General features: G+C 45.2%; 2 protein-coding genes across 18 annotated transcripts in view; one reads left to right on the top strand and one right to left on the bottom strand.

Annotated features, from left to right (window-relative positions):
- NAXD (NAD(P)HX dehydratase) overlaps positions 1 to 3,643 on the top strand; it is a 51,561-nt gene extending 47,918 nt beyond the window's left edge. For all 6 annotated transcript variants that reach the window (XM_030477846.1, XM_030477842.1, XM_030477843.1 and 3 more), the window contains one exon: positions 1,361 to 3,643. In XM_030477846.1, coding sequence (XP_030333706.1) covers positions 1,361 to 1,511 — 151 coding nt within the window. In that variant the 3' untranslated portion in view covers positions 1,512 to 3,643. The remainder of the gene's footprint in view (positions 1 to 1,360) is intronic.
- A 994-nt stretch (positions 3,644 to 4,637) lies between these two features.
- Positions 4,638 to 22,299, bottom strand: part of CARS2 (cysteinyl-tRNA synthetase 2, mitochondrial) — a 35,179-nt gene continuing 17,517 nt past the window's right edge. For 4 of the 12 annotated variants that reach the window (XM_030477841.1, XM_030477830.1, XM_030477838.1 and 1 more), the window contains 7 exons: positions 20,377 to 20,443; positions 16,198 to 16,336; positions 14,053 to 14,176; positions 11,771 to 11,869; positions 7,604 to 7,864; positions 6,064 to 6,199; positions 4,638 to 4,827 (listed from right to left, as the gene is read on the bottom strand). In XM_030477841.1, the coding sequence (XP_030333701.1) occupies positions 4,646 to 4,827; positions 6,064 to 6,199; positions 7,604 to 7,864; positions 11,771 to 11,869; positions 14,053 to 14,176; positions 16,198 to 16,336; positions 20,377 to 20,443 (1,008 nt within the window). In that variant the 3' untranslated portion in view covers positions 4,638 to 4,645. Of the gene's footprint in view, positions 4,828 to 5,998; positions 6,281 to 7,603; positions 7,865 to 11,770; positions 11,870 to 14,052; positions 14,177 to 16,197; positions 16,337 to 20,376; positions 20,444 to 22,299 lie in introns of those variants that run through there. The other 8 variants (XR_003990324.1, XM_030477831.1, XM_030477832.1 and 5 more) reach the window with 8 other exon arrangements.

The following is a 22,299-nucleotide window of genomic DNA, read 5'->3' as shown; positions in this document are numbered from 1 at the left end:
TGTTTCTCTCGTGTGTTTCAGGAAAAGGAGGAGCTTTTGGAGCTCAGTGAATCAGGGCATCAGCTTGCAGACTGCACCACAGGCAGCCCAGCCAGTCCTTCCATGCCTGTGCCTGCCTCTCTTGTTTCAAATCGAGTCTGGGCAGAGCAGGATTTTGAAACATTAACATTGCACTGGCTTTCAGGGGTGCTAATGGGATAGTAGGGAGGATGCTTCTGTTAAATAGAGAGGGTGTTAAGGTGATGTCTCTGGAGTACAGTGTTTCAGATTGGTTATGCAGCAACCTTAGAAACAGCCGCGTTAACCGTATTGAGCCCAGAAACCTGTGCACATCTCATGCTAAAGAGTAGTATTTGGGCATCCAGGATTGACTCTCAAGATGGCGTAAATACTCCTGCACCTTGATGAGCGTATGAAGGTGCTGGTTTCAAGGAAAAGATACTCAAAGCTGCCTTGGTAACACCAAATTGTAAACTCGCATTCTGTTTTGCCTGTGTTTTGTATCATGATCCTTCACAAAACTCATACTTGGCACAGGAGTTGGTGACTTGGAGGCAGCTGTCCCCCAGCCATGGCTGAGCTTTGCAAGGTTTTTCACCAGGCAGCAGCTGGCGCCCGAGGCCGGCTGCTGGATGGTTCTGCAGTTGATTTCCTCTGCGCTGGTGCTGTAAGGCTCCCGTGGCCCCAGCCTGTGAGAAGGTGCTCTGAAGGTGGCAGGGCTCTGCTGTCTTCTCTGGGGAGGGTTCAGCACTGGAGGACTGGGGCTGGGTGCACTCTCAGGCAGTTTGTAAGCACGTAGGAGGCATTAAGAGAGTGCCTTAATCTCTGTTGCAGTCTATAGCTGCCACTGTACCATTTGCAGGCTGATGGTTTCAGGCTAATGAAGGCCCTGGAGCGGTGACTATAGCCCTGTTAAAAATCATCTCTTGTCTTTCCCCCACCCCCTACAATCTAAACCAGACTGAGTTACCCGGTGAGTGGGGAGGAAAGGGAGTTAAAAAGCTGCCAGGTGAGACTTCAGTCTTCCTCTGAAGGAAAGGATAACTTTTCACATGGATAAAACTAGACATGGATCATCTTCTCACCCTCTTTTGAAGCATGTTTTCCTTTTGCATCCTTTGGCCATTGTTGTGTTTCTCAGTCACAGTCTGTGCTATGGAAAGGGAAGTAGATCTTAAAAGAAACTCAGGCAAAGGTGTTGTGCAGTGCAAGAGTCTGAGAAACACACGTGTTTGCTGAAGAGGCCTTCCCAGCAATGCTGACAAACACTTATAGGTGCAAAGATTACGTCCACCACCTTCTGAATTACACAGGAGTGTTCAGATTTTGTTCCTGATGTTTGCTTGTTTTTCCCTTTTAGTCAAAATCCCTTTCTGGTGGCTGCGTTTGGAGCGTGCTCCCTCACGAGGCAGTCTAACCACCAAGCCTTTCAGAAATTCGGACGTTCAATGACTGCCTCCGACATGGTTTCAGAAGTTGGAACAGCGTTTAACAAACTTTTTGAGACCTGAAGCCAAAGGAGCGCAGAAGAAGGAAAGGAAGAGCAATGGCTGCAAGAGTAATTACATTTACCGTAGAATTTCCCTAAGTAACACACCCTCTCAAGTGCTGTAGCAGCATTGGAATGCTAGGTAGATTTTTTTTATTTTTCAGAATAGAAAAATATGATTAATGTAGATATTTTTTAAGAGTTTGGGATACAAAAATGTTTTGGCTGGAATAAGCTGTAGTTGCAGATCTGTTATAATATAATAAAACTAAACTGAAAGTATTCCTCTGTTCTTTTTGATAGTTATTGAGCAATAACTAAGGTGTGAACAGCAAAAAATAAATGCACTTGATACTTAGATAAAATTCTTCCACCAGCTCAACTGAAGTTCTTGGACTGCACCAAGCTTATCATGTTTTCATTCTTAGACCCTCTGTCTAGAATTAGCTATTGCACTTCATTTTTGCCATGCTAGTATATTAAGCAGCAAAAAGTAAGCCTCTTCGGAAAGGGAATGCATGAGAGTTGCTGTAGATTTTGAATGTAATTAGTTGCCTTTTCCCATTCCCGGTCCCAGAGGCAGCGCTCATTTTTGACAGGACACCCCCTTCCTCCAACATCCTGGGGGGGGGGGGTGTTCTTTAAAAGGTTGCCCCATCTCAGAACAAGGCTGTACTGTAGGTATCTTAGTGTTAAACTGTAATTATGCTTACCTGAAAAAAAATGTTTTCTATTCCTTTAATTGGCCTGGACTCATCTAGAACTTGGTACGATAAACTTTTGTGGAATTACCATCTGGAGAGGTGCTAGGCGGGGTAAGAAACTCAGTGATACCTACCTGAACTGGGCAGCCTCTCAGTGATCAGGAGGAGTGAAGTGTTTTTAGAACTCAAATGGGTTGCTGAGTTAGAGCTCCGAGATGATCAGCATATCGGTTCATAGGTAGGTATCCATTAACCAGGAGGAGTATGAACTGCAGGCACCAAGGGCAGCCAACAGCACATACTTGCACCTTCCAGGGGTGTGCAGGCAGCCGTACCCTGCAAGGCAAAGGCTGGCATAGGAAAAGGGTGGTTGGTGGTTAAGCTCCAAGTGCAGTGTCTGAGTTCAGGGGCTTTTTGCTTGATCCTTAGCAAGACAGAAGGGATCTTTAATAGTTAAGGCCGTACCTCACTGGCAGGGCCGAGGAGTGTTGGGTATAAAGAAGCAGCTGTGTGTGACTTTGCACAGTATCATTTCTTAAACATTTGGAAATAGAGTCAAAGCTTGCAGGGATAGAACCAACACAGAGAGAGGGACAAGGTCATGTGAAGTATGTTTAAGGGGGTACTGCCCTTAAACCTATAGTCTAGCTCCAGGTGTATATACTCCTTAAAATGCAGGAACAAGCATATGTGTCTAGCTACTGCAATAGATGTTCTGTATTCACTGCAGCCACTCTTTCCCAGTGCTCTAGCTCTAGGTTGGCATATGGTGCCACGCTACTAGTCAAATAGCTTTCTTGTTCCTTACAATAGCTGCCCACAGAAAGCACCTGGAACCAGAAAAGCTGCTCCAAGTATCTCCCCTCAGCCCTTATAGTTGATATTTCTGGATGCACTGTGACTACTACCTCACCCCGATGCATTTTTGTTTTTCTTTTTAAAGCAGTTACCTATTTTTAAAATAGGTTTTTAAATGTTTGCTCAGTTTGGGTCTATGAAGGTTCACAGACTTTTTAAGATTAGAGCAACATCTACTCATAAGAGATGATGGGTTTTGGTGTTTAAGCAGTTTTGTAAACTGTCTACATCTCTGGGGAAATAAAGCTACTATTGTTTTTTCCCCCTAAAACTATTTGAGAAGCCTGACTCCTTTAAATAAAATCAGAGTTAAAAACTGATTTTAAAACAGCTACTGGATTTCTTTTAAAGTGACCAGATCTTTGGTTTTGTATTTAGAACAGCAGTGGTATTATCATCTAAATGGCATTCGTAGGCGAAATCAATCAATTACCAGAGCTCGGTACAGATTTCAACCTGTGGTGTTGGTTTTAAATCTACACAGAAGTTGTAACTCTGTTCTTCACTACTGTATACGAATTGTTACGATTTTTAAACATTCTGGCAATGTAGCAGTTTCTTCTGGTAGGAAATAAAAATAATAGCAAAGTGACCGTGTGTACTTTGTTTGGTGTGTTCCCCCAGCAGCAGAGCTGTTCACCATTCATTTGAGTTTCCTAGAGCAATACAGCCACTAGCAACTGTAAAGTACCAACAGAGTCACATAAGCATCTGCCAAAGTGCTGATGAAGACACCCCTGTTTTCTCTAGGGGTACCTATAGCCAGAAGGGGAGCAGAAAAACAGCTACACCTTTTGCTCTAAATAATATAAAAGCAAGCCTTTATCCTTTTGAACATATTACTTGTGTGAACTGTATTTCCAAATGAAATTCCTTGTAGCAGAAGCCATGTTCTTATTTTTGTTCTCTTTTCATAAATTGATTTAAAGAAAGTACGCCAGCAGGTAAGTACAAGCCCTGTGTACACTCAGGTCACCTCATGTGTAAGACAGGCCTCTATTTTTAACACAAACATGGCAAAAGGTGGGGGGGGGAAGGTAACTGAACAGGTGATAATAATTAAAATATCTAATTTTATCTTCCCAGTTCTGATGGAGAGACCCTGAGCCCTGCTCCATTCCCAGAGCTAGGAAAGTCTTGATGTGGTGTTCTCTGCAGAACCAAACTAAAAAGGTACCAGGTCTGACAGGTGACTGGATACCATCCTAGTGCAGTTAAAGATTTCACAGGACCAAAACAGCACAACACAGCAGTAAGGAAATACCCAAAGGCTAAAAGTGTCACCTCCTCCTGTCTGAGAGAAACACAAATGTTTAAAACATTGAACTAAGGCCTGGTTTGAGGGTGGAAACACTGAAGTTCTCACCTCTGTCTTCACTATGTTTTAATTCCCAGTGCCAGCTCAGCAGAGCAGGGTGTGAGGGCAGATCACACAGCAAGCAGGCTGGGGCAGTGCCTCCATTGGAATATGCTGAGGCCAGTGTCAGGCAACACAGCCCTGTGGATTGGATGCTTCCACCTACCAGCTGCAAGTCCTCTATTTATTTACCTGCTACTAGTGTCAACAGCTTTGCTCAGATTATATCTTTCCATTCTAGCCATTCTGTTCCAAAGACTTTATTTGGAAAGTATTAGTATTTACAACTGCTGCCAAAGCAGCTGAAATAAAAAAACCCCAGCAAGTCCAAAGATGAAGGATCAGCATTTTTTCTGAGCCTGCTCCTCTGCTTGCCCTCCTCCTTCCGCCATTTCCCACGTTGAAACAGCAGCTCTGTCCTGGAAGAAGAAGTGAGCAGATCAGTCCCAGCAGTCTGGATCACACGGGTATCACACATGCAGGTACGTGGAGGCAGAGGCTTTTCACCAAGCTCTGTACAGCACAGCTATTCATCCCATTAGGTAACGGAGGTGGAGATACCATCTCACAGGAATGCAGCTGTTACTAATAACACCCAAAGTTGTCAAACAAACCCCGATAGTTCTTCCCAGTTAAGGAAAAAACCCCACAATAGAAATGTCACCTCTTTTGTGTGGGATGCTGCAGCGGTGTAGAGTCAATATCCTATGAGTAACCTCTGTTAAACTCAGGCAATCAATCACACTTTCATGTTTAAATGGCTCATATACATGGGAAACAGCTCTTCTTATGACAATACATGAGAAGGTACTGCCTAACATACTTGATTTCATTCTGAATTTTAGGACAATAGCCTGTTGCTATAAGTATCTAATGTAATACTGTCATTTCTGACAGTATTGCAGTCAAACTGAGTATTTCTGACTCAAGATCTAGATGTTCAACTGCAATTGTTGACAATAAAAGTTAATGTACAATGTTACATGAGCTCTGACTCATGAGAGAGGCTGGAATACAATGTAGAATTTTCTTCAGCTGAAAGTGAAAACTGGTTTTGATGCAAAAATGCCCAATCTACACCTCACGTGGTAGCACAGATCAGCCTGCATTTCAAGCACGCTATTGCAACGTGAAAAGACCGGTGGATATTTTAATGTTTGTTGCAAGATCTGTAGCTTCAGACAAACAGAACGTCATCTGCATTGAGCAGCGTGAGAGAAGAAACCAGTGTACAGAAAGCACGAGCTTACAAGCTGAAGGAGAAACTACCCTTGCTACAAAAGGGAAACTACTCTTGCTTCCATTTTTAAGGGAATTAAGTTACTAGCGTTCTCTAAGTTGCCACTCCTCCCCTAGACCAGCCAACCTCTCCCTGCCTGGCCACATACCAGGGGTTCATAGTCTGCACTGGGCAGAGATGAGGCCGCTCTGCTTCATCTGCTCTGCAGCTTTTGCTCCTGCACATGGACTGACCTCAGCCACACACAACAGATGCGTTACCGTGTGCTCATCGTGGGGCTCATAAAAGTTTCATGGAAATCAGAGGCTGGGTAGACAAGAGAAATTCAGATTACGTCCTCAAGCACTTACAAGGCAAGCCGGACCAGCTGCTCGGCCCTGCGCTAGCACAACACCTTCAGCAACAGCCAACCCACCCAGCCAAGCAGATCCGTGCTGAGGGTGGTGAGAGCCCTGCCTCGGGCGGCACCGTGTCATGTCACATCGCTCAGTTTGTGGGACTCCTCTGGGATTTGCAAAGGCAAGGTCTGGGCCAGCTCCACAGCACACCTTCTACGGGATCAGCAAAGAAAGAGGGAGCTCAGTGGGCTGTGTGTGCTCATACGTCTGCTTTGGCTTCGGGAGCAAACTATTCTGGGACAAGCAGAAGACAGATTATGCTGAGCTCCAGGTTATTAAAAAAGACAATTGAAATAAATGGAATGGGCTGAATCCTGACTAAGGGCAATTTCCAGGAGGTTATTAAATGTCCATAAATCCCTTTAAAAACAAATCTGCAGAAGGGTGGAGGTGGGGCTGCAGCTGTTTTGCCAAACAGATCAAAAGGGGGTCATCTTCTCCAAGAGTTTGTCTCAGTGCAGTTGTTTGGATTTGCAAACTTTCTTGACAGGTAAGTGGAGCGATGATTTAGCTACATACAAACAAGGAAGCAGATGTTCCCACTTCCCACAGTCTTCCTTTGCTTTCACAGCTGTAGCTCACCATCGCTGCACTTGGCCCCTACCCCAGTTCGTTTCAGCGCACTTGCTTTCATCTGAGATCACGAGGCAGCTGACCACACTTCAGTTTGGTTTTAATAGGTGTGCTGACAAATGACAGCTCTCACATTCAGCAATTAAAGAGGATGAATGCTGTCACTGCCTAATGTCACTGTGCTTTATATCCTCCCATTGGTAAAACCATGTGAGGGAAAAATGAGCACCTTGGAGGGAGGGAGAAAGACACAGGAGAGAAAGTGGGGGATTACTCTGTACACAACGAGCAACACTGACCCAGCGAGGGCTGGAGCAGAGGGGAGGAGGGCAGTGAAGCAAGGGGAACTGGCAGAAGCAGCACCTGTTAAAGCAGCAACAGGGCACCCTGAAACCAGGAGGAGACAGTAAGCTGGTGAAGAGATTTCTCTTGAGTAGGAACGACCATTGGGGTAATGGAAGAGGAAAAGAACAATGGTATTTGGTATAGGCCAAAAGTAGGAAGCAGGGTGGAGACAGGAGTGGTAGAGGAATCTGGCAAAGTACTTATGGCACAGGAACAGTTGGGAATGGAGTTGCTGAAAACATACTTTGTCACTAAGACTTGAATGCGTGGAGGGTAGAAGGAAGGCATTGTTTCCATAAGTCATCTCAGTTTACTTTCCAGTTCCTCTGCAATCATTTCAAAGATTACACACATTACTCATACTTTTCCTTCTGGATTGAACTTGGGAAATCTAGGGATTTCTGAGTATTACGGTATTTTCAGTAGCTAAATAGCACACCCTTAGTAACTGCAGAAGTAGGTACAGGTTGCATGGAGGCACAAGGCTGAAGGGGAGCAGAAGACTAGCAGTGCAACCAGGCAAGGGCTTAACTACTTCTACCGGCTGCTGCTGCAGCCGAAAGCTGCTGGAGGGGCACAAAGGGCAAAACCAAATGTTGCCTTAAGAAGCGACTAATGGTTTCATAGGGTTACTTGTACCTTTATGTGGATTCCAAAGGCAGCAAGGTCTTCACGCAGACTGTCGCAGGCCTCCAGGAGGGGTTTTCTCTCCCGCATTAGCTGCTGCCTCTTTTCCTTCTCTTCCCGTTTCGATCCTTTGGCTCCTGCATCACCCTCCACTGGCGCAGTCTCTGCTGCCTCTGGCAGAGCGAGTGCGTAATGACGGACCTTGGTGCGGAACTGCACGAGCTCGTCAATGACGCTGGAGAGCACAGCAGAGTTGTCCCCTCCCAGAGCCACCTAGACACCAAACAGGTTGCTTTACAAACATCTGAGAACGATTGAATGGCTTTAAACTGAAAGAGGATAGACTTAGATTAGATATTTGGAAGAAGTTCTTTCCCATGAGGGTGGTGAGGCACAGGCACAGGGTGCCCAGAGAAGCTGTGGCTGCCCCATCCCTGGCAGTGTTCAAGGCCAGGCTGGACGGGGCTTGGAGCAACCTGGTCTGGTGCAAGGTGTCTCTGCCCAGGGCAGGGGGGTTGGAACTAGATGGTCTTTAAGGTCCCTTCCAACCCAAACCAATATGATTCTCTGATTTAAAAGTCAACCCCAACTTAGCAGCATAAACTGAGGCCTCATCATCTCTTTTGGTTGCGTATCTTCCATGCATTGGTATGATTAAAATGTCACAATCTCACTAATGCTAGACAAAAAAGTTACGCTGAAGTAGTTCAGCGTATTCCTACACAGGAAAGTGTCTATTTTGGAGCTCTCATGTGAATATAACATGCTTCATAACCCAACTGTGGAACTCATCACCACAGGAAACCTCCGAGATGCCAAAAACATGCATAAATTAAAAAGGAATTGGACAAATTAATGGAAGAAAGGCCTGGTAACAGCCAAACACGACAGCAAGGGAAGCCCAGCCACCAGCACCAGTGGCCCCTCAGCTGTAAACATCTACAGAGCTAGAGAGCGCAGCAGCCCCTTCCTCCACCTCCGAGCTCCAGACTTTCTTCAGGAAACACAAACCAGGAGAAGTAAGTACTTTGGCTTTAAGTCTCTGGACTATCCTTTCTCCTTGCATCCAGAAAAAACCTCCCCAAGTCCACAGAGCTTATCTGATCCACCTTATCCGAAGTTCCAGCCACCAAAAAAGACCTGACCAAGCAGCAGCCACTGTGCACAGTGAGTGTTTTCTGGCTGCTGCCTGGCCCCCTCCTTCCCTCAACCAGCTCCAAGCTTCCTCAGCCTCCTCTGGCTTGGCAGAGCCCTGCTGGTCAACACCATGGGAAGGGAATGGCCTCGCTCCTCCTTGAGGGTCCCGCTCCGATGGCTGCCAGGCCGGGAGCTCAGGTGCGAGCCGGAGAGGAGGACTGCTCCTTGGGACCGACACCGCCCGGCTCCCGCTCTCAGCAGAAACACCCTCCCTGCTCCTCATTACAGGCAAACTCCTAAGGGGGAGGAACAGGACAAACCTCCACCAAGCAAGAAAACGCCACTGCAGTATTTTATCACCAAGGCACAAGAGGGGGAGCAGACAATGGAGCAGTGAAATGTAAAGCACACCAAGGCCGGGGGGCGAAGCTGCTGGCAGCAACGCTCGACTGGGAGCGTAAGAGCAGCTGAGTAATTAAAGCTAGAGGGGACTGTATTTAGTCACTGAACAGCAGGATGGAAATGAAAGGGAGTAGTTTCAGAGGTCACTGACTGAAGCAAACAAAGAGGAGGAGGAGGTGGTGAGGGGGAGGCTATTGAAGAGATGCTCAGTGCTCTACACAATTGTAAGAGGCAGCAAATTCCCCAAACTTTCAAAACATACTAAAGAAGAAGTTTGAGATTGACGAAGGTAATAAATTTAAGTGCCAGAAATGCTCCATCGTAACCTGGGGCAGGAAAAAGAGCAGGATAAATCATAGAATCATAGAATCATAGAATAGTTTGGGTTGGAAGGGACCCAAAGGTCATCCAGTCCAACCCACTGCAATGAGCAGGGACATCCTCAACTAGATCAGGTTGCCCAGAACCACATACAGCCTGGTCTTAAATATCTCCAGAGATGGTGCATCCACCACCTCTGCTTAAATATGGGAGAGAGATGAAAAACAAACGATGAGGGGAGCAAGAAATGCACCTCTACAAACACCACTGCCAAAGTTCCAATGAGGCACCTACTCATAACACAAGGCAAGATCCTCTAAACGATGGGCAGCTTTAGGACATGAACCAACCCAATTTCCACATAAAACACAGTGTAACCTCTCGGGGCTGCTATCTAATTTCTCCTGCAGAACCAAGCAATCCAAAGAGCTCCTAAGAAGTTTTACATGGAAACCGGGCCCTTGCCTACCCCACAGATGATCACCTGTTTGCCCCCAGCTGCACCCACAATACAGCACTCCTCAGCAGAGCTAAACCCCTCACCTTTGCTCCCCAGCTCTAAAACAGACACGACAGTTTCCACCCATCGTCTTTTCAGACAGATTCATCTTACCTCCCTGCGGTTGTCCAGGCTTCTTCTCTTGCCAATGGAAAGAGACGGGCAGCCTTATTTTACACAGCCACGAGGGTAAGATGAGCTATCCCTTAGCAGTGCCTCTCTCTCCACTGACTACTGCAGCAGCACAGGCAGCTACATTAGATATAAGGCTCATTAGCCAAGATGAACCCATCCTGGGAGCAACACAGAGCCACAGGCTATATGCAAACACCCAAATGAAGAGGGCCCAAATGCCACTCCCCCTAATCTCTACATTAAATTGTTAGGACAGGCAAGCTAGCCCTCTCCCAGGCACCCCACAAACCGGGACCCACAGTGGTCAGGGACTGCTCCCACAAGCCGCATGCCTGGGATCACCCAACTAAAGGGCAAGAGAGGTTGGATGCTGAGCTGTTGTAGGTAGTCTCAAAGTCGGAGAACAATCCCTGCACCATTTTGTTTACTAGCTTGTGGCATCCCACGACCCTTCTAATGAAGATTTTGATTGATTCATTTGCTAGAACCACCAAGGGACAGAAGAGTCTGACATGCTCCTTCCTTCCTATCTCTCACCAACACCTTCTGCTGACCCTGCTGCCACAGAGAAACCAGCACAGCATGCAAAAAAGAAAAGCAATCAGACACTTATTTCAGCAAAAACAGAGGTGCAGCAGGTACCTCCATACAGACAGCCCAGAACCTGGAGGAATCCAACTGGATGGCTAATTTGCCATCCAACTTACAGACATAAAAGTGTTTAGTACACTACTAAAAATTAGCATGACAAACCACGGGTAATGGGGAGTTACACACAGCCAAATCACATCCAGCCACTGTTATGAAAGAAATTTTTTGAGAAAATCCACAAAGAGGCAAAGTAAATAAATGCATTTATTGCTTACTTTCAAAGGGTGAATAATTGTGTTTTCTTATCCTCTTCTCCCCCTCTCCAGAAGAAATCTTTGCAGAACAGTTTCTCTAAGGAAATTTTACAACTTCTTGGTATTCACCTCCAGACTCAGGCAGGAGAGGAGCACAGAACAAGGAGTCTGCTTGTCTCTAACACCTTGCATCATTTTAAATGCTTCCCTTCCGTACGTCAGGGCATCACCTCCATATTTATAACTCTCTTCTCTGTGCAGTACTTTGCTTTGAGCTTTTCTATCCCCCCTTTTTTTCCCTGCACACTCTTACCACCTTTTCAAACACTAGAGGATATGTAAGGTATTTCCAATTATGGGCCCTCTCTGCTGCCTTCCCCTCCCTGCACCATGGCTTTCTGCAGGAGCTGGACCCCGGCTCTGGCTGTTCAGAGGTCACAACCACAAATACACAAATATTCTTACGGCTATTGAAGTCACACTGGGTGCAGCCATCAGAAAGAAGAAGAAGAGCTGGCGGAAAGCCAGGCACATAACAGGACCAAGTCAAAGGCCTCCAACGCTAACTTCTTCTCATTTCATTCCTCAGACTTTCATTTCCACGGCACAATTGCCACGCAAGTCACACGGGAGTATCTCCAAGAAGAAAAAAGCTCACGCTTTGCTCCATCTGCTCATATGCTCTCCTCAGACATCACACAGAAACTGCAAGCAGCGCAGAAAGGTTTACTAAAACCATAAATAACTTTGTTATATCTGGTGCTTTCAGAAAGCATTCTATAAAACATAATGCTGGCGCTGCTACCATATACTAGTACACACAGAAGAGATGTTTCATACCTGTCTTTCTCCAAAGGACATCCCAAGGGCATTAAAAAAGCCTTCTATATAGGAAATAATGCTTCCATACACAACAGAGCTTCTAGGAGATCCAGCATCCTGTTTAAAAAACACTCAAAAGAGATTGTCCAGTCAATACATATTACAGAACTCAGCATCTCTCTGTAGCCTAGTCCACAAGGGAAAACTGTTACTAATCATATAGATTTACCTCCACCAGTATCACCTACCCGGACAGGGACTTTTATAGAGATATAAAAACATCTCACAACACAAAGAGAAAAAGATTTAAGTGAATGGGGGTGGGGAAGTTTATCACCAGCACACGCAGCGAGGAGAAGAGATACATGAACCTGCCACACATTACATGCACACAGTCAAATTAGACCTAAAAACAGCACTTCTGGGCATGAAAGGGCTGTGTGTGTGAAAACAAAGTAAAGAACAAAACCCCAGCTTCAAGGGCACCTAGAAAACAAATGGTTAAAAAAAACCCCGAATCCTTGAATATCTTATTGATTTAAACAACATGAAGGCTGCTTTGAGATAGCTTATGGCTTATCTTACCATGCCCTGGGAGCACCAGCAACCACCAGCAGCAGCGACAGAATCATGCTTTTAACACCGTATGTGTTTCTTTCTTTCCTCCATATTTATTTCAAACACACTAAGAAATTAAAATCAAGATTAAACGATAGACCAAGAAGCAATTTAAGGGACTAACCCTTCCCTGATAGAGAGTGATGACATATACAACCAAATTATCAGCTGGTACTAGGTTTTCTCTGACACCTCCATAAGGGCCTGAAATCACGGAATCACAGAATAGTTTGGGTCAGAAGTGACCTTAAGGCTTATCTAGTTCCAACCCCCCTGCCATGGGCAGGGACACCTTCCACCAGACCAGGTTGCTCAAAGCCCCGTCCAACCTGGCCTTGAATATTGCCAGGGATGGGGCAGCCACAGCTTCTCTGGGAAAACTGTTTCACAATGTAAGGTAAGATAAGCCATAACCTAAAGTTTGCAAAAGATCTGAACTGGACGGAGCTGAAGCAGAACACTGAGAGAAAGAGACAATGAACCAACTAAGGTAAGATGGTGAGAAGGTTAGAGAGAGGAATGAGTAGTTATGCATATGTGAAATTATTACACAGTTCTTAAGGGGAAAACGCTACATGCACAGTCAGTAAGACGTAATGCTCAGGCAGCTGGGCTGCACCCAGGGAAGCTCCACCACCGCAACCAGAAATCTGAGTCAGCTGCCCTGCAAACACCCCATCCCATTCGCCACAGAATGACTGACAGAAGGAATCCAGGGGAAACAAGCAATGCCTGGAAAATGAGGCTAAGTCTATTTAGGAGTGGTAAATAAAGCTGTTTCAGAGCCCTGCTGCAAACTGGTTCAGGTCAGGGATTCCCCGAGAGTCATTTTGTAAAGATAAGGCCAAGGACAGAATGTAAAGCCAGAGCCAAAATAGGACCAGGAGGAGACAGGATTGCTAAACCAACAGGTTATTTCTCTCTTAAAATCAGGTATTATGATGTACTCAACGTTTGTTTTACAGCACAAACACAGGGAACATGAGGACACCGGCAATAAAGCAGCACAGCAACAAGGCTGAGCTGCTTGCCTTGAGCTAGAAAAGGAGCTGTTGGTGAAAGGAAACCCAGTAGTGCTTCAGACTGTGCTTACTGCTCAGGTCTTGTCCTTACCAGACGCCTCCTTTGTGTCAGCATCAAGAGGTCTTAACAGGGTCTCAATTTGCCAAAAGCCATCTGAAAACAGACTCCTGCAGGCATGCTGAGGCCATAGTTATAATTTGCCTAAGCCACTCAGCCCCCAAAGCTGAACTCGCCACTGTGACTGCCCCATGCAGCTGGGACTGCCTGCCCAAAGCCCCCCCAGCAACCACCACCCCCCATTTCCCAGTTTAGGTTGATGTCTGTGCATGGATATTACGCAAAGAAGCAGGGTAAGAACATAAAACCAGCAGTAAAATTAGCAGCATGCCACAGCGGTTTCAGGCCTTTCAAAAGCCTTTTGGTATAAATAATATAGGGCAGCAGGAAAGAAACATCCTTTGGACACAAGGAAGCACAAAACAATAGCAGCACACAATTCCTGCAATACGGCCAGGACAAATGGGCACCGCAAAGGTCAACAATTTATGGAGCTTTGTTTCTGCTGGTTTCTTATGTGAACAATAAACTAATCTGTCTGCATTAAACAGTAGGACAGTGGACAGCTGTCATTTTCTGATCTCTGTATCCTAATGGGTTACCTTAGTAACAGCCTTAAGCTGTCTGTTGCCATGGTGAATGAGGTCCATAATTGCTGCAACAGCCCTGGAGGTGTCAAAGTCATCTGCAAACGCAGCCTTCACGGCTACTTTTGTGTTGGCTAGCCTTCAAGAAGAAAAGGTAGCGTTTAAGATAAGACAAACAAGATGCCAGCAGTACGCTGGATTCATCAGCTATTCAGCCAGAGGGAGTCATCGAAAGGACACTTTCATTTTCTTCCTAGCTATCCTGTGATGGGCAATGCTACACTGACCAGGGGGAATACATCTTTCAGCTGCAAAGGGAAAAACTTGATGCATCTCAAAATCCAACGTTCTGCATCCATTCAATAAATACATGGCTAATCACAGGAGCCAATAATGCCTTAACCAATAAAAGTCAGATGAAAAATGAGATTGATATTAAGCGTGTTACTAAGTTTTTTGCTTAGTTTTTTTTTGCTAAGTTCTTTTCTTTTTCCAGCAGCCCATTTTTCATGCTAACGGCATGCTTCTCTTCCAAAGCCATATCATATGCATCACTCCAGTGCCTGGGAAGAGAGCTGACACAGAGTCTGCCAGGAGTCCCGTTGGCAGGATCCAGCTCAAAAGCAGGCACTGCTTCCTCATTTCCCAGGAAAGCCTAATCCCAGACCCAGGACTCCACTTGGCTTGGCCCAGGTGGAGAGGTCTGGTAGGACTGTTCGTGTAACAGCATCAAAAGCCAGCGGGCAGCCAGCACTCATCACCACAGAACCAGTGCCACCCACTGCTACCACTTGGAGCTGGGCAATGAGGACAGCAGCAGGAATAAAGGGTGAGCTGTGAACAGCTGCCGGCAGCACACTCCTGTACACAGCCAGGTGAAATGGACCTTGATAGCAGCGACCCAAGGGCGCTGTTTCTCCCCCTCTCTCAGGGAGTAGGGTTACCTGGGGAAACTCAAGCTATCCCACCACTTCTGGGCTATCCTGAACCCTGTTTTGCTTGGTTTCTGAGTGTTTTTGCCTGGAATGCCTGCCTCCCCTCAGATATCAGATGGCTGCTGCCCTAACTCATTCCTCACAACACTCTTCCCTGCAAGCTTCCTCCTCTCTGCTGAATATCTACCACTTTCCTAATAAGGAGCTCTATTTCATTTTGGTTGGTTTTACATCTACTGATACTCAAGTTGTGCTCTCCGACATATCCCCCACTGACAATCCACTTCAACTTCCCCACGTGCCTCATGTCTCAGCCTTACCTCTCACCAACAGGTCTCCTGCAGCCTTCTGCTGAAGAGCCTGCTTTTGCCAAATACCACAACTAGTCAATTCAACTCTGCTTCCCTGTAACATGTTCCAGTGCCTCTTGCAAGCCTTAGTCAGTGCAGCCGCAAGCTCCCTAACCAGGAGGTGCCCGTACCACAGGGAAGCCACCTCTCACTTCTACAGCACTTACTCTCTGATCCAACATCTCAATCTCAGAGCTGTCCGTAAGTACATTGCTTCAAGGTGCTCAACTCCCCTCCTACCTCAACTCCAGAGCACTGCACTCATTTCAGCTTTATATCCAGTGCACAGCACATCTCTCTCCTGGAAGATGATCTGGTTTTCCTAAGGGACTCCAAAGATGATTCTCCTCCTCAGGGCTGCAACTAACAATTTCTTTGTTCCCTGTGATATCTCTGCCCCTGGCCAGCTTCTTAGTAACCCGTTCTCTCCTCTGCTGAATACCACAGTGCCAGACAGATTGATCACATGCTCATACGCCCAAGGCGTATCGCTTTCCAGCCATCCTCTTCTTCAGCCGCTAACGCACAATTCCACTTACAACCCAGAAAACCTCACAACTTCAGTCATAGCTTTGCCTTTTGCATCACATGAGAGAGGCAAAGATGCCTGTGTTAGAACAGGCACACTAGATAAATAACATGGATTTTAAAAATACTATGAACTAAATGTAGCAGACTACAAGCAAAAGCAGCTGGCTAGGAAAAGAAGAAAAAAAACCCTGCTCTTGGTGAGGGCTGGCAGGGAAGGCTGCTTCTCAGTCCTTCTTGTCCTGCTTCTTAAACTGAACTCAGAACACTAAACTGTTCATCCCTCTGAGCCTGCCAGCAAACCACTGCTCACATAATCACAATCTTTAAGATAGAGATGCACTTACCTTTCCCACAGTATGTCTTCTCTAACAGGGTCACATATCAGCTGTCCTTTTATATAAGCATTTGCATCTTTAATAAATGAGGAGATTGCCTGAAGAAGGTTCTTTGCATCATCCATGCTCTTGTCACTGAATTCTACTGCTAAGGAGAAAATAAAAAACATCTATTAGGGTGTTATGACAGAGAGGACGTTGTCTGTCATACATAGGAACAATATTCTGAGACAGTGTCATTCCAGGAAAAGTTTGTTATTATTTGTCACAGCAAACTTTTCTTACAATTAATTACCCATTTAATTAAAAACTCCATTCTTCATGCACACTTGGTGAACTAAATCAATATAAAAGACAATCACTACATATGACAAAGCAATAACCTACTGGAAAGGTATCAGACTTATTCAAAAGCTGTCTAGAAGCTGACTGAAGCAACAGCTACTTGGCATTATTACTGAATCTCTCTGTGAAGTTATTGCTCCAAAGCACCTGGATTGAATATATTTCTAGGCATCTCCCCAGATTTCAGAGACATACCTTTGATCCCACCTCTAGTTTTGTTCCTATTCTAATTTAGGTAGCCACAATCTGTATTTGGAGACCTCCAAAGAGGCCTAATCCTCACCACTGACTCTGTGAGGAATACAAGCACTTACATTTAAAGGGCTGCTTCACCAGCATCTGAAATCTAGGTGGACCTAAAACTTTGCAGAGTAGATTCTGCACTAAATATACAATTTCCACACAGTAGCAAAGCTAAAGTAACAATATGAATTTTCAAAGACAACTATTACAGAAACTACAAATTGTTTAAACTCAGAAAGGCATTTCTGGAATGGGATTCATCACACACAACTTACACACTTACATCAAAGCCTCTCACAGCCACTGGAAAAAAAAAGATAAAACTTAAGGTAAATGATTCACTGCATCCTTAGCAGAGCTCTGCTTTATGAGGTGCCAACCTCACGAAGTTCAACAAGGCCAAGTGCAAGGTCCTGCACCTGGGTCAGGGCAATCCCAAGCACAAATACAGAGAATGGACTGAGAGCAGCCCTGAGGAGAACTTGGGGGTGTTGACTGATGAGAAGCTTAACATGAGCTGGCTTCAGTGTGCGCTCGCAGCCCAGAAAGCCAACTGTATCCTGGGCTGCATCAAAAGCCCAGCAGGTCGAAGAGGGTGATCCTGCCCCTTCACTCTGCTCTCATGAGACCCCCCCCTTGGAGTACTGTGTGCAGTTCTGGTGTCCTCAACATAAGCAGCACATTCAGAGGAGGGCCATGAAGATAAGGTGGCTGGAGCACCTCTTCTATGGAGACAGGCTGAGAGAGCTGGGCTTGTTCAGCCTGGAGAAGAGAAGGCTCAGGGAGACCTCAGAGCAGCTTCCAGTGCCTAAAGGGACCTACAAGAAATCTGGAGAGGCACTTTTTACATGAGCCTGTAGTGACAGGACAAGGCAGAACGGCTTTAAACTGAAAGAGAGGAGATTCAGATTAGCTATTAGGAAGAAGTTCTTCCCCATGAGGGTGGTGAGGCGCTGGCACAGGGTGCCCAGAGAAGCTGTGGCTCCCCCATCCCTGGCAGTGTTCAAGGCCAGGTTGGACAGGGCTTTGAGCAACTTGGTCTACTGGAAGGATTCCCTGCCCATGGCAGGGGGATTGGAACTAGATGATCCTTAAGGTCCCTTCCAATCGAAACCATTCAGTGATTCTATGAATATCATACCAGAGCTGATTACTTGAATCAAAGCACCACTTGTAGGCAGTGAAGTATTGCTTCACCATTTTATGCCCGACCTCTACACTAAGGTACAGCCAAACTACAGCTTGCAGCATATTCCTAATCTCATCAGCACTGAGCATTACCTGTAGCTTCCACAGCAGCCTCACCTCTGATCCTGCACACATTACAGCCAACTACTTTGTGCAATTATCCAGCGCTGCCCAGACACAGACTCTTTAGAGCAGACAGTCTGAGCAAAGGGGCAGATCTAAGAGGACAGAAGCAGCCAGATGCGAGACCTGATCTCAGTTCCGTCAGCCTAAATCCAAAAGAAGCCTAAATGTTTAAACAGACTTTCCATATGATTTACCCCAGTATAAATAAGGCATAAGTCTGGACCTATGTTTGTCAGATTTTCCACTTGTGTGTAATTAAAAATCTGCATTATGGTCTCATTAACACTAGTTTTAAAAATTAAGCTTTACTCAGCTTTTAAAAAAGACCTATCCACAGACTTTTAGAAAACAGTGAGATACTGAAAGTGATCATTTATATCCAACAAGATTACTCAACTGATTACCCTGGTTACAGGAACTCCATGAGGAATACTTCATGAAAGCTTATCCTGATGAAGCCTGTTTTGATTAAAGCCATTCTTCTTCCCCGATTCACGGCACTTTCCTAAGCCACCGCCTGCAGGCACTGCAAACCCACAGCATGGCACCAGCAAACCCAGCTCTACAAACCTCCACTGTACTCCCTACTCCCTCCCTCTTTTGCATCATTGCTACATTACCAAATCACAAAACACATGTTTATTAGCACCAACAAGTAATTAAAGACCAGAGGGGCCAAAATGTTACAGTTCACTCAGGTTCACAAAATCACCACAGCGGTTCTGGTGACCAAGAGGGTGTTTTGAGGACACAACCCTGCTGCCTGCAGGGGGCTCACAACCCCTCCACGTAACTGCATAAAGCAAAGGCACTGCCAGTACTTGCTGAGGCAAGCTTAGAAACTGCCAGCCGTTTGGCTTTGGTTTACAGGACAAAAAAAGATATATACATATATATATATACACACACACACATACATATGATGGTGTTGTGTTAGTCTTCTTCCTTCTGTTTGAAATACACATTTGTTCAAGACTCCCAAGTGTCCCCAGCTGCAGCCAGGGAGCCATTTATGTGTGCACAATGTATTTCATCTCTTGACAGAGACCTGGAGCACGTCAGCATCCCACTGCCTCACCCTGCAGCGGCAGCACTCCCCACTGCCTGCCCCCTCTCCTGCTCCAAACTGGGACTTGTTCTGCAGCAAACCTCCCACCTGAATGTGCTCCTCCCTTCCTACCACAGTGCGGATGGGCAGGTAATAACCAGCAGTATCTTTACTATTCCATGCTTCACAATAGTTCAGAGATACATGGCATTCCCGATGCCTTTAGCTGCCTTAGGAGAAGGCGGCTCCACCAGGAAGATCGGACGGGTGGCTCCTGCAAGCAACTAGGGGTATTAACAAGCAAAATACTTCTCAGTCCAAAAACTGTACACCTATCAAGGCTTGCACACTGACAGACACTAGCAAAGCCACAGAGCCTTAACCACACCAGCTCTCCCAGTCACAGTGCTAGAGGTGCTTTATCTGAGGCAGCTAGAGGGCCACTAAAGTAACACAGCAGGTGCTGCCCTGTGCTCCACCACTCCCTTACCATGCTAGGATGGCCAACAGGCCAGAGGCAGTTAGAGAACTACCACCTGCTTTTGGCAGGCCGCAATAAACTGGTAAAAATGCTACAGAATCAATATTTTCATGTGGTATATGAAAACCTCTTCCAGTTCAAAGTAGCATCTCCCTGCTGGAAATATGACAGTGTAGACAGGGAAGCTCAAAAAATCTCCCACACCTCTCCCCACAAACAGTGTTTGCCAAGCCAAGATGATCATTAGGTTATCAAGGTCTAAGTGAGCTGCGCTGCACCACAGAACTGCTTGAACACACAGTAACTCCACAGGACAAAGAATGATAACTCAGCAGGGAGACAAAAAGTTATTTGCAAGCCCTTGTCATACCCTACGGGAATATAAGGCAAAGCTCTACCTAGATACATCTTAAAAACCAGCTGATCACGACTGAAATACAAGCGACTGCAACAGAGGCAAATCAGAGATGGACGTAATTCATTAACTGAAAGTGCAATTAACTGAGAATCGCAATTAACTGCAGCTCAGGAAGGTATTTAGACAAATTGTTGTGTACTGTGCTCAGTAAAGATGCTTTTCTACACAAAAGCCAAAGAACAGCCCCTCAGAGCATTGCCAACCTTTTCACCCACCTGAAGGGAACTGCAAGGCACCACAAGGAGCGCTCGCTCCACCACACCTCTGCATGGCCAGCTTGGGAAGTGTGTGTGTGTGTGGAAAGCCACATCTCAACAAATAATGGGTTTTTTTCCTTACCTGAGCTGTATCTGCTGCGCAAACAATACATCCTGAATTGATCCGATGAAAATTTCTTCAGGAAATCCTAAATTCCACCCATAAAAAGATAGCTTTAGCAGTACATCAAACAATTTCTTCAGGGGTTGCTCCACTTCCTTACACTAGTTCCACAGCATATTTCAGGCAAACAAACATGACAACCAATCTTTGTAATTTAAGATCGACATAAACCTTTATAACACTGGTTTAAAGTCTAAACTAAGAAAGATTTAATTCCATATAAGATACATGTGCATCTATACAAGATCTAAACACAATGCCACATATAAGACAGTGAAAAGTACTTTGTAAGTATGATCAAACATACACTGTATGAAGACCTTTGCAAAAAAAACAAACTAAAATTACCAAGCTAAGACTGGGATACAATCTTGCAGGAAAGGACAGCTCCTGAGTTTCGAAAGCTTTATGGAAAAAGAAAGATTCCTTGAAAAAGAAAATAAGTGTAGATTTTCTGCAGGACTAGAATATACAAAAACAGAGAGTGAACTAAAAAAAACCTTTTTTTTTTAATATTGCTAGAATTCACCTGTATTAATTACGAAACCTCATTAATTTCACCAATGTTTATCCAGCTTTACAGTTTACTACAGGAAAGAGTAAATTATTACTATTAGTGTAATTTATACTAATAGTATAAAGAACTACTTAAATGCTTGAAAGGTACACTGGTAAAACATTCAACACTTCCAACTCTGCTCTAGCAAGGCTGGATGCTGTGGCAGATTGACTGTCAACACTGCATTCCTGCCTTTTTCTCTTTTTTTGATTTCCAAATTGGTGATGGTAAGTTTGTAACACTGAAGTGCCACTGAAATAGAAAGTCATACAGAGAAATCAACACAAGTGAGAAAATCTGGAAAGTGACATTTATGTACTTAAAGATGCACATTTCAAAGTTTAGCTTCTGCTACCAGACTAAACCAGCCTGAACACTGAAGTTATCCAAGCGCCAGCAATGTGCTGCCTCTCAAGTGAAAACAGAAATAACTGAGGCAATCAGGGCAAACTAAATCAAGAAATAAACAGTGACACTGCTTGTTTCAGTGGGTGAGGCTTTGGTTTTGTTGTTGTTTGGTGTTGTTCTTTTAAATAAAATCTGTGTAACTGAGTGTACCCACAGCACCCAGAAGCTTTATGCTAACATATACAGGTAGAACAATATGAGTAAAGTACCAAAATAAATTCAAATTTGGGAAAGGACCATCCAAACGGAAAAAAACCACATCCAACTTGGCATTTCATTAAAAACTGAGTAGAGAAAGTATCACACCTCTTTCCAAGGAGATTGCTCAGCCGTGCATGATTGCAACATGCTTGACTTTGGGAGTCAGAATTAATAGCTACTAAAAAAAGGGGGGGGGGGGTTGGAAATCAGAGAAGGGGACAAAGGGGAGGGAAAACAGGGCAGCTGGATGTGGAGGGTGCAAGGTGGCTGTGCCTGGGGGAGAGCCTGGAATACAGGAGCCAGCTGGAGGACCAAGGGAAGGCCCTGGGTAGGCTTCCCCTCTTTTGGAGTGTAAAAACTTCCACATAAGGCTTAACCTTCCAGATGCAGAAAGGCTGTACAGGAAGAAATTTGTTTTACTGGACTGAAAGTCACTTACAGGGAAGCATTAATACTTCTTCGCCATGCCTAAGGGCAGAAATTAAAAGCAGAGACCCACGAGGGAAGAGAGACAGACCTCAAGCTTTTGTTTTCTCAGCACAAAAAAGTCCCACTGCAGATGTGGAGAGAACATTTTTATATGTTATTTCTAATTGCATGCATTGCATTTGTGGTCATTTCTTCACCCTATTCATGAAATTGCTGTGAAAACCATGAGCAGTGGGCAATTTTCCTGAGGAGACAGGGCTTAACTGTACCCAGACAGCATCAGG

This window comes from Strigops habroptila, chromosome 2 (genome assembly GCF_004027225.2).
Source record: "Strigops habroptila isolate Jane chromosome 2, bStrHab1.2.pri, whole genome shotgun sequence".
Lineage (NCBI taxonomy): Eukaryota > Metazoa > Chordata > Aves > Psittaciformes > Psittacidae > Strigops > Strigops habroptila.
This window is presented reverse-complemented; position numbering and strand designations above follow the sequence as displayed.